This window comes from Hylaeus volcanicus, chromosome 4 (assembly GCF_026283585.1).
Source record: "Hylaeus volcanicus isolate JK05 chromosome 4, UHH_iyHylVolc1.0_haploid, whole genome shotgun sequence".
In the NCBI taxonomy this organism is placed as follows: domain Eukaryota; kingdom Metazoa; phylum Arthropoda; class Insecta; order Hymenoptera; family Colletidae; genus Hylaeus; species Hylaeus volcanicus.
In genome coordinates, this window is record NC_071979.1 from 23,358,016 (window position 1) to 23,369,515 (window position 11,500).

At 34.5% G+C, this 11,500-nt stretch overlaps 5 protein-coding genes across 6 annotated transcripts in view; 3 read left to right on the forward strand and 2 right to left on the reverse strand.

The window, feature by feature from the left end:
• The window catches only part of LOC128875437 (neuropeptide Y receptor type 2-like), a 5,557-nt gene extending 2,671 nt beyond the window's left edge, over positions 1–2,886 (forward strand). Inside the window, exons 4-7 of the mRNA XM_054121016.1 lie at positions 413–640; positions 1,373–1,555; positions 1,688–1,885; positions 2,085–2,886. Coding sequence (XP_053976991.1) covers positions 413–640; positions 1,373–1,555; positions 1,688–1,885; positions 2,085–2,684 — 1,209 coding nt within the window. The 3' untranslated portion in view covers positions 2,685–2,886. The remainder of the gene's footprint in view (positions 1–412; positions 641–1,372; positions 1,556–1,687; positions 1,886–2,084) is intronic.
• A 40-nt stretch (positions 2,887–2,926) lies between these two features.
• Positions 2,927–4,586, reverse strand: LOC128875435 (uncharacterized). Its single transcript, XM_054121014.1, has one exon. The coding sequence runs from the start codon at positions 4,481–4,483 to the stop codon at positions 2,933–2,935; it is 1,551 nt and encodes a 516-aa protein (XP_053976989.1). The 5' UTR covers positions 4,484–4,586; the 3' UTR covers positions 2,927–2,932.
• A 50-nt stretch (positions 4,587–4,636) lies between these two features.
• On the forward strand, positions 4,637–6,730 carry LOC128875438 (protein farnesyltransferase subunit beta-like). Of its 2 annotated transcripts, XM_054121019.1 has the most exons (7): positions 4,637–4,765; positions 4,897–5,013; positions 5,099–5,218; positions 5,304–5,542; positions 5,623–5,923; positions 6,073–6,314; positions 6,374–6,730. In XM_054121019.1, the coding sequence occupies exons 2-7, from the start codon at positions 4,900–4,902 to the stop codon at positions 6,561–6,563; spliced, it is 1,206 nt and encodes a 401-aa protein (XP_053976994.1). In that variant the 5' UTR covers positions 4,637–4,765; positions 4,897–4,899; the 3' UTR covers positions 6,564–6,730. The 2 variants fall into 2 exon arrangements, with proteins under 2 accessions (XP_053976994.1, XP_053976993.1); XM_054121018.1 differs by lacking the exon at positions 4,637–4,765 and having other exon boundaries at positions 4,793–5,013.
• A 302-nt stretch (positions 6,731–7,032) lies between these two features.
• Positions 7,033–7,897, forward strand: LOC128875439 (mitochondrial import inner membrane translocase subunit Tim16). The gene is made up of 2 exons (XM_054121020.1): positions 7,033–7,246; positions 7,326–7,897. The coding sequence occupies exon 2, from the start codon at positions 7,384–7,386 to the stop codon at positions 7,780–7,782; it is 399 nt and encodes a 132-aa protein (XP_053976995.1). The 5' UTR covers positions 7,033–7,246; positions 7,326–7,383; the 3' UTR covers positions 7,783–7,897.
• Positions 7,898–8,110: 213 nt separating this feature from the next.
• LOC128875433 (exonuclease 3'-5' domain-containing protein 2) lies at positions 8,111–11,134 on the reverse strand. The gene is made up of 7 exons (XM_054121013.1): positions 10,467–11,134; positions 9,997–10,138; positions 9,621–9,920; positions 9,408–9,532; positions 8,924–9,336; positions 8,464–8,843; positions 8,111–8,391 (listed from the first exon to the last, which is right to left on the reverse strand). Exons 1-7 carry the CDS (start codon positions 10,700–10,702, stop codon positions 8,182–8,184), a joined length of 1,806 nt encoding a protein of 601 aa, XP_053976988.1. The 5' UTR covers positions 10,703–11,134; the 3' UTR covers positions 8,111–8,181.
• Between the last annotated feature and the right edge of the window lie 366 nt (positions 11,135–11,500).

Here is an 11,500-nt window from a genome sequence, read left to right on the forward strand (position 1 = left end):
CGAGGTGAGTCGACGTGAAAAAAGTTTTCCAATTTTGATTAGTTCTTGAGACTTAATTCAGACTTGGAAACTCGAAAAAATACTATTTCAAGTCAGGTGATCTTTGAAACGAACCTGAACTCGTCTACTTTAAGGCACGAGCTCGTGGAAATTTTCCTCGCTCTCTTAAACATATAGATTCGCAATTAGTTACATCGGCGATTGTTGTTTTATCGTGTCACACTCGTAAACCGTCGCCGTGTGCGAAGCTATTAATTAGCAGAGGCATCGCTCGAAAACTTGTGTCTAATTAGAGAAGCGAACAATGCTGCGGTGCGTCCTAGTTTTCGTTCTTGGAATGAGCTTGCACTGCAACACGGTACGACGATGCCGCGATCCTTCCAAGTTATAGAAAGGAATCGTTTGTCCGCAGGTGGTGATACTGGCCATTAGCTTCGTTTTAGCGGTTGGTGCCAACATGGGAATAGCCGGCTGTGTGCTCAGGTACAAGGAAATGAGAACGCCCACGAACTTGTGCTTGGTGAACTTGGCCGCCGCCGATCTCCTATTTACCATTGGTGTACCAGCAATCGCTTACACTAGATTGACGCAATCTTGGCGACTCGGAGAAGTAATCTGCAGATTGCTACCCTATTCCCAGGTAAAATCCTTTATATTTCAATTTCCATGTATGTTACTTTCCGAGAGATACTTTCATTCATATTTTCTAAGTATTCGTTTAATATTAGGTTGTCCAAAAAGTTTCTTTCCTTTTATCAATAATTAATACATACACAATATTTTATGCTTTATGTTACATTACAAAGTTGTGTACAATTCATTTCGCTTCATTACTGTTATAGCATCAATGTCTAAGGAATTAGATTGTCTATTTATATAAACACTGCCACGCAAAATAATTGAATGCAACTAACGAAAGAAACTTTTAGGACAACCTAATACTTTCGTCGAGGCCTGTGCAAATAGTCATTTCAAGCATATTTACGATATAATAAGCATGGATCTAAGTTCTATTACTTTCATCTTTTAAAAATTCGTATGGATCCGCACCTATTATCGAAGCGATATTTAACAAAATATGATCGCTTTAATTGGAGCGAGAGCAAAACATCGCGTGTACACGATAATAGTACAAGTTGTTGTCATTCGATAAACCTTTATCCTTTACGGATCAAGGCCGTAATCACCCGCCACGGGTGGTCTACATACGAGGTGCTTCTTTCGATACGTTCCAAGCTCGATACTTCCTCGTGTGCCGCAACATACGAATTTAACACAAATTTAAACTTCAACGTGTATAAACACATAACATATTTTCATCTTTAAAAGACATCCGCATGTACATTTACCTGGTTGCTCTTAATTCTTATAGTTCGTCTGCGGCTTCGTGCTTCTATGGACATTAACGTTTATATCAATGGACAGACATCGATGTTTAGCGATAGCTCCCTACAGAAGTGCCTTAACGAGGCCCCGAGTACTAGCAGGTAGTCTCGTCACGTGGATCATAGCGGCTTTCGTTTTTCTACCGGTCGTATTTTGGTTTCAGCCGAAGGTATCCTTCTATTGCATTAAAAAGAAATCAATAACGAGGATGGTACTTGGTGTCACTTTAGATGTGTAACACAAAGAATCAATAATCGATATACTTTAGTCGAGTACCAATTAACATTTGATTAATTAATAGGATATCACGGATGAGTTGTCGATCTGCACTCTGGTCTTCCCGCGAAGCAAGATCGTGAACGTCTCGTTATGTTTCACGGTACCGATCATCGTCCTCGCTTGTCTTCTACCTATGGCTCTTCTGGTCTATCATTACCAACGAATCTTTCAGAAGATACTGGACTCGCGGAGCAGATGGGCTGTTCCGTGCGTTGCACAAGTAATTAATATTATCCGAATATACATACGTTTTAAATCATTCGTACTAATTTACAATGTACTATATCGTATAATTAACCCTTTGCATCACAAAGTCACCTACGACAAGAACAAAATAAGAAAAGAATTATAGCGCGAAGAGTTAAGCGTCCATGTATCACGGTCATCTATTTCTAAACGAATGCGATAAATATATCCAGGGGTTGGAGAGCAACGCAACAGGTAGAAGAGACTCGGAGCTATCGGTGGTAGGAACGTTGCTACCCTGGGCAGGAAGGAAGTTGTCAGCAGTGTCGGCCACGGGTCGCCAAGGACGTACGGGTAGTCTTTCTCAACATGAAGAGATACGACTGCACAAGCATCTTCGAGTCGTACGAATCTTACTGTTAAACGTAGTGGCCGTCCTCGTGATGTGGCTTCCGATTACCACGGTGATGCTCTTAATTTACGTTGACGGTAGAAGGCCTACCGAGGACACGAATTTTTTCTTGAGGTCGCATCATTTCGTTTGGACTCTGATCGTCGCACAATTGAATACCGTAGTCAATCCTTTACTCTATGGTGTTTTCTCTGAAAATTTCCGAGTCTGTTTCGCAAAGCTCTGGGGACGCGATAGCAATGCCAGAAGCATCGAACGTGGAGGATCGAAGAAAACCCCTAAGTCCTTGGAAGCATTTCAGAGTCGATTGGGTGGCACCAGAACACCTAGCAGCTCGAGAAATCAACAAAAGCAAGCGAAGAAAAGCTCCAGTTGCAGCATAGGTAGCATCGTCGAAGTACCCGGTTCTGAAAGATTATAAAATATATGGAGATATCGATCGATCGATGCATGGAAGGAAAGGTCCTTCCAAGGATTCGCGTCAACTAAACTGACATTCATTTTGTTTAAATTATTTTAATTTACAACTGTACATGTAATTAAATAATAGAAAATGATATAAAATATAGTACAAAATTTTATAAGAATGTATTTAACAGAAGTAAAATTCGTTTTTAATAAAACCTGACTATGTTTATTTATGGAAGTTTTTTTTACAGTTAAATGTTATTATTCGCCAAATTGCTTTCTCACAGTTTTTTTAATTTCAGATAGTTTTCTCATATCGATGTTCCCCTCTTTAATTAAGTTTTGAATTGCAGCAATTTTAGAATTTATAAAATTTGTTTTCTCAGATCTTGTTTTTCTCTTATTCTTTTCAGGGACAGGTTGAGTTACATAATTCTTTATAAGACACCAAGAGTATCCTTCATCTTTCAAAGTAATTAAATCAATTGCAACCTGCATGACATTTACCGATTTACCTTCTGGTATATGTATATCAACTATAGTTTCCTGATCTACTACTTTTTTCATACAATATATATTCTGACATTCGAATGTCAATTTAAGAATAATCCAGCTGTTCTTTGGTAGTATATTGTCAAAATTTGCAGACAGAAACGATTTATTAGCTATTCTATGTATCGTAAATTTCGGACAAAATCTAACTTTATGTTTATGAGCATATAAATTTATTCTTCTGAGCTTATCTTCTTCCCTTATTAATTCTTCGTTCAATCTATGTAATGTTTGAGTTCCTTTATAAATCTTGTCCATTACAAGATCGGTATTTTTCAACATGTCTGCATTAAGGTCAATAAAAGTATCATTTTCTACTGATAATGTCTTTTCCACTACATCCGTAGAAAACGCTACTAGTTGTTTGTCCAACGTTAGCCCTAATATTGTTTCGAAATCATAATATTGCAGACAAGCAAAATTTTGATCTTGAATTTTTATCCTTAGGATATTATCTGTTAACAATAGTTTTTTCCCACAATATAATTTATATTCATCCGAATAGAGAAGTAACAAGGTATCTTCTGTTAATAGACTAAAACTAGCGCAAATAGCTTGTACATTTGTTTGTAAAGAAATTTTTTCAAAAGTAAGCGTATCATTTTTTGAATGTATTACAATAACAACATCTGTAGCAGTGATAAGCAGCAATCCATCGATCTTAGAATTTCTATATACAGGTACAATATCTCTAATAGAATAAATGCTATCATATATTATTTGTACACTCTCGTTTGCTAGTATTAAAACTCTTTTCCCAACTGCAATAACACATAAATTTTCTACGATAGAATCCTTATTTGTTATAGCCCTTATAAACTGTTCTGTAGCACTCTTTGAATTCATTGGATAAATGCACAAGTTCGTTAAATTACTTTCCTCCAAAGAAAGTTGAAGCAACAATTTACTCGTCATCAGTTGCTTATTATCTAAATAAAGATACTTATTCCTTATTGTCAATACTTCGTAAAAAACAGTGCCCATTCCAATCGCACTCTTACTTAAAACAGCAAACTCTCGCTCTCTCGAAAGCTTGTATATTCCTTGTGGAATGCAAATTACAAAAATTCGACCCTCGAAACATTGAATATTTTTTATCGGAGCAGGAGCTGTCAAAACGTCAATGGACACAGGACTGTCAGCCGTGTATGGAAATATCGAAAGCTTGTCATCGTTCCAACAGAAACAAGTGTATTCGCCGTAAAACGTATCGAGGATGAAAGATTTTGGCACGAAAGAATCATCTGTCGTAATATACATTATTACTAATGCACGATATTTGCAATTTTATTACCATTAACGTTAAATTGAATTATATCTTCTGATACAACAGCTGACGACAGCGAACAACTGCGAACAACAGCTTATAAATAAATTCATAGACGAAATAAATGTGTTACATAAGTGAACGCAACTGAAAAAATACGCCCCTAGCGATCCTGAACCCCCTATTTCTATTTAGTTCTAAGTCCTGTCCCCATACGACGCTGTCGGAGGTCTACAGTAAAATCCAATGGGATATCTACTCTTGATATAGTTATTGTTAGTTATTGTAATACTTGAACCCACCTGAACCTGAATCAATTTCTTGTTCGCTTTCTTGTCCAATTCTAATGCATCATTTATTTCTTTTAATCGCAAGTGTTAATACAACGTATTCGTGTGTTCCATAGAATATGTCGGATTTAATGTTTGATGAACTCGATGAAGTTCACGTTAGAAATTATGCCGAAGTACTGGAACAAAGGCAAAACGATGAAGGTGTAGATACTGCAACATCGTTCGCACAGGTGTGTTTTTCGTGTTAATAAAAGTAACTACTCCTTATGTTTTTACTTTGTTGTTTACTAGAGTGCGTTATCATTTTAATTGCAGAATCGTGTGGAAAATTTCGTACTTGACTTGTACAAGTTAAATAAGAAACCCATTTTGATGAGACAAAAACATATAGAATTATTAAAAAGATCATTGACCCATCTCAGCCAACCTTACGATGTAAGTATTTTTAAACGACCGTTATTAATCATTGTTTCTATTAAACTGAAATTTTTACTACTGTTTCTTTCATTATGTTAATTAGCATTTAGATTGCAGCAGATCATGGTTATGTTATTGGATTTTACATTCCCTCGAAATATTAGGAGAACGTTTGGACGACGACGATTATTCTAAAATTGCTACTTTTTTGGCCAAATGTCAGTCACCTGAAGGAGGATTCGGAGGAGGTCCAGGACAATATCCTCATTTAGCTAGTACTTATGCAGCTGTGAATGCACTGTGTACCATTGGTACTTATCAAGCGTATCAAGTAATTAACAGGTACATACAAATTCCATAAGTAGAATATTGATAATTATTGACACCGAATTTAAAAATAATTACATCTACATTAATTCTAGAGAAAGACTGAAACGCTTTTTATCATCCTTACGGCAGGAGGATGGTTCTTTTAGTTTGCATGCCGATGGAGAGGTGGACATAAGAGGAGTATACTGTGCAGTTGCTGTAGCAAAGCTAACAAATGTATATACTCCTGAAATGTTCAAAGGAACTGCAAATTGGGTAGCTGAATGCCAGACATGGGAGGGTGGTTTTGGTGGTTGTCCTGGCATGGAAGCTCACGGGGGATATTCGTTTTGCGGAGTAGCGGCACTTATACTTCTCGAAAAATATAATTATTGTCACTCAAAATCACTGCTGGTACAAATACTGTTTTCATTTTTATATTTTATATTCATTTGCATGAAGAAACAGAATGCATAGAGTTACCAACATGATAAAGCTCAAAATATTCCATTTTTTTTTTTTTTAAAGTCTGTTACTATGTTTCTATTTCTATCTATTTTCAGAGGTGGATAGTAAATAGACAAATGCGTTTAGAAGGTGGATTTCAAGGACGCCCTAACAAACTTGTAGATAGTTGCTATTCATTTTGGCAATGTGGAGCTTTTCCATTAATTAATGGAACTTTAAGATTACAAGGGAAGGAGTTTAATTCTAAGTATTGGTTGTTTGATCAAGAGGCTTTACAAGAATATTTACTAATTTGCTGTCAACATCCTCATGGTGGCTTTTTGGATAGACCTGATTGGTATGAATCCTGCTATTATACCATACAGTAAAACAAAAATACAAATTTTGTTGTTTTAGCTATCCAGATTTGTATCACACATGTTACGCGCTTAGTGGATTATCTGTTGCACAAAATTCTCCATGGTCTGTGGTCATCGGCCCTCGTACCACAAATTTAGTGAATATAATTCACCCGGTATACAACCTAGTAATGCCTTGTGCAAACAAGGCATTGGAGTACTTTGATAGTCTACAAATACCTGACTGAACATGTGTTTGATATTCGAAGTGCATTAATAGAATAACAAATGTTTCTATTGCATTTTGGAAAAAATTTGGAAGAGACAGATTCTATTTCACTTCATATTAAAATTGACCAACAAAGTGTAAATATAAAGTTATTTATTAATAAAATTAAGAATTACTATGATTCAATTGGTGTTCCTGTAATCATACTATACCAACACGTGGAAGGATATGTGGGAAAATAGTTAATTGGCATTTTTGTTTATTCAATTCTAACCTAGCACATCCTATTTGAATATATATATATATATATATATGTAGAAAGTCTCAGCAAGTGAATCAACGTAAATTAAATTTGGAATATAGATAAGAAGCGAACTATTACTTACAATTGGATATTAATAAATGCTATTACGTTTATTCGAACAAAATTTCGTCACCAATCTAAATGACCACTTACTATACGTAATTATCTTTACAAATTCAAGATTATGTTTGTTTTAATTTAAAAAACTTGAATTTCCACTAAAAATAAACTCATATCGTATCGTAATAGTTTTTGAAATGTTTTATTACGAACAAAAAATCTCTTACATACTGAAAACCCGGTTTATAGATGCTTCATGAGTGTATATATGTATACGTCCGGAAATGCTCCAAACACGAATAACACGTTGTACGAAGAGGATTTTGTGAAGTTTCGAGGTCAGTAGTGTCATCGTTTGAAAATGTTGAAAAACGAATTTTGTGAGAATAATGCACATTTTAAATGTAAAATTTGTAGATAAAGGATTACATTAAAAATATATTTGACAATCGTTTCCAACCTGAAAGAAGAGGTTATGGCGAAATACTTGATACAAATAGTTATATTGGGCACGAGAGTCGTCGGCAAAGCGTTTGCACGGGCATTGCGACAAGAAATAGCAGCAAGTCAAGAGGCTGCACGCAGAGCAGGTGGAGGAACGAGAGGTGCTCAACATGTAGCCGCTAATTGTAAAACTGGAATTTCTTTAGAGGAAGCTTTACGTATCCTAAATGTTGAACGATTGGATCAAACAGAAGCTATAGAGCGCAACTATAAGTATCTCATGGAAGTCAACGACAGATCTAAAGGCGGTTCCTTTTATATTCAATCGAAAGTAGTGCGTGCTAAAGAACGTATCGATGAAGAACTAAAAAATCAAACCGTTCCTCCAAAAGCAAGTTCTACACAAGAAGATAACGCTAGACAACTCTAGCGAATGTTTCTGTAGTCTAAATTTAATTATTACATCTTTAAAGACTGTATGTACACATTTAGCAATCTATATTTTAAACATAAGTAAATAAAATGAAATGTATAAATAATCAAAATTGCAAACGTACTTTGTTATTGGTTAAAATATCAAACTAAAACAGATATCTTATTTGAATAGCATATGGGTCTTTGTATTGTATAATTTTGATCGATCGTAAAAGGTAGAGAATAAGAAAACATTGAATCTTGTGTGTGTATATATATATATATATATATATACATATACATATATATATATATGTTTATATAAATAAATATTTTTAAGAGACATATAGGTTCATGTGACAGTCTTTCAATTGAAGTTCTCGCTCTTATACGAGTCCTTCCAGATATAGAATACTTAAAATTCATTATTTGCTAGACCAGCTACTTTCGCATCTTCTGGCTTAATTCTATTCTGTGTTTGACGAATGGATAACCTTTCCTGATTATGACGAACAGACCACAGATTTGGTAAAAATTTTGGTTTCATGTTCAATAGGAAGTGTTCTCTCCATATACGCTCCAATTCTACCAACCCACCTTCCCTTCTTTGAAAATATTGAACCACCTAAATAAAGAATATGTAAGTAAATTTTTCAGTGTTTTATAAAATATTTACTCTTTGTTTACTACTGCATACCTTCAAACCATGAGGTTGGCATTTAGTTTTGTCTGTATTAGGTACCGAAAGTGTAGCATTTTTTATTAATTCTTTACTCAACATATCTAAGAAAACCGGTGTAATTTGTTGTTGACCTGTACATTCTAAAATATAATGTTCTAATTCTTTACGACGTACGTCGGGTAATGTTGTTCTTTCTTTTAATGCCTTAACAGCTGAATGTAATTTCCACCAATTATTTACATATTTATTGCGTATATGTGTTAGTGGACCAGCTAGAGGCGCATCACACGTATCTGCTAACTTTTTTCTGAGCTGCAAATCGTGATAATTGCTTATTTCGTGACACGATGGACATAATAATAATACATCGTGCGACTGATGTGCTTTCATCACCACTGAAAAATAATTGAAAGTTTTTTAAATAATTTTACGTGCTTTGAGATATGTCGAACTATGTTTCAGTTTTATAACTCACACGGAAAGTATTTACGATACTCCCTGGGCACAACGTTTTTCCTAATAAATTTCTCTGAAGTTCCACACACTACGCATTGATTGACTTTAACTTGTGTATAATATTGACCAACCTCTCCTAGAGCACGGCCAGAAGGTTCAAATTTTAATCTCACGGTAAATGGTTCCATCTCGATCATTTCTCCTAATCCTTTGGTAATATACCATTCGGCTTTTTTACGATCACATGTACACAATATGTCTCCATCCGGTGCTTGTAAATAGCAATTATGATACAATGGTTTATTTCTTATAGGTATATTGATTTTACATACAGTATTATTATTTTTCTTCAAATCTCGTAAACACTTGTCAAGATTATGGATTTTAGTGTTTTTGTGATTTGCAGTTGTGTGGGTCTGTTGAGCCTTGAACCTTAAACAAATAATTTATAAATGACTTTCTATAAATTAAGACAACTTTTAATATGGAGAATATCTTATTACCTTGTATCGATTACACCGCTAGGTAAACAATGAAATTGCATATTCAAGTTTTGATTACATATACTTTTTATATAATTTACCAAGTTCTCCCATAAAGAATACTTTTCTTTTATCCTTTGCACAATCTGAAAAATATGGAATAGTTTAATTGATATTTAACATAATTCCTATTGAAACTGTCTATTATTATGAAAATGTTATATTTCTTTTTACCTGGTCATAAATAAGAACAGATGCGATTGCATCACAAGCAGCATATGCTACTTGTTCGTCAGTAAGAGTGCCAGCGTTCCAATTGCCACACCTTACTTCTACTAATTTATCCATTTCCAAATTTAAGTAATGTAAACTCAATGCAGCTAAACTTTTCGGACTTGGCAAATTTGCACGTTCTGCCAATGTCCTTAAATCAAGCGTACCACAAACTCTACATCCATAATCCGCTACTATCTTTTGACCATCTTCGTAAGAAGCAACTCCAACTTTCAGAATATGTTTACTAGCTAACAGTTCCTAAAAAAAATTTGATTCAGGTTTCCAGAATATTTCATATATTATGTCTATTGTAATTATATTAAAAGCATTATACTTTTAATTTGTGAGGAACATATCCAATTTTACTAATTCGAAACAGACCGCATACTCCATTAATTGTAGCCAGCTGGACTAAAGAAACAGGTCCTTCGTTAACCCATTCACAGTCAAAGCCCAGTATATTGTTAGATAAATTGCTTTAACATAAAAAGTATTTACTTACAGTTGTGTAAATAAACAATTCATGTTCATTCTCTTATTCATAATATCAAAAATCTGAACTTGAATTATTTATTATTATATAATATTTATATTGATATTTGTGATATAACAAGTTCTTAAGTAAAAGATATTTTGTACAAATAGTATAGTAAGCACTACCTGAATGAAAAAAGTGTAAACACGACTTACGATTCAAATGTCCATAGATAGACATACGACACAGAAAAAATGTAAACATAGCATCATCGTGTATTCTATAAACATAAGAAATTTAACAGATAGTAGTATCAAGACACAACTTACCAGCGAATATGCTGAACGGCGTAATCACATTTTTCTGGAGTATCGGCCAAAATAATTTTGTCTAACGTAATTTTGAGATCTTTTTTCTTGTCGTTATTTTTTTTATAACTTTTATTCTTTATAGTTTGACAAATGTTTTTAACGCTTTGGAGTACATTATTGCGGTATTTAGAGGCCAACAATACAAGACCTACGGTTACACATACGAGAAACATGTTGTTCCTTGCAGGATGCATTAATCGCGTAAATAGGTTTTAATTCTTGGATAAATTTATATTAAAAATTCTATATACAATTTGTTTTCCTTCTCTTACGTTTACTTAATAAATATGAATGCACATAAATTTCTTTGTTTAAGATACAAATACATCAGTAATTGAATACATTAAATAAATAAGTTAATTGAATCTATGTTTAATCTGATAATCATAAATCGATCGTGAACTAGCCGGTAGTTGAAATGTAATAGAGGCAAAAAGTTCCACTTAAAGTACGTTTGGATTATTAAATTATAAAAGACATTTGAACAATTCCGCGAAAGGTACATCACGATCTTAATTACAACAACAAATCGATAACCTTACAAGGTTCAAGGAAATCCTCAGTGAATTAGAAACCGGCCGACGTACGCCGCTACAGATACCACGCACGACTGCGATCATCTGTATATCGCCGATTGTACATATAAATTATATGGTGTACATGATATAATGGGTAAAAGACAGAGTGGCCACCGCTCACTAAGACGCTCAGTGAGTGGGTTCTAGTACCAGTGGCGTCATCGACGGGAAAACGTCAAAGTTTGTAGAGGAATAGTTTCCTATTTTCAACGGTAGATTACGCTCCGTGTCTAAGAGTTGTGGGGAGAGCTTAGGTGTCTACCATAAGAAACAGAGAGCCACGAGTTTTGATTTTGGAGGATTACAATTTATTCTCTACGCTGTCTATGCGACACGTTGCCGATATGTCTATCTCCTTTTCTCTTTAAAACATTTTCCAAAGAAGGAAAACAGACAAACATATCGGCAAACTTC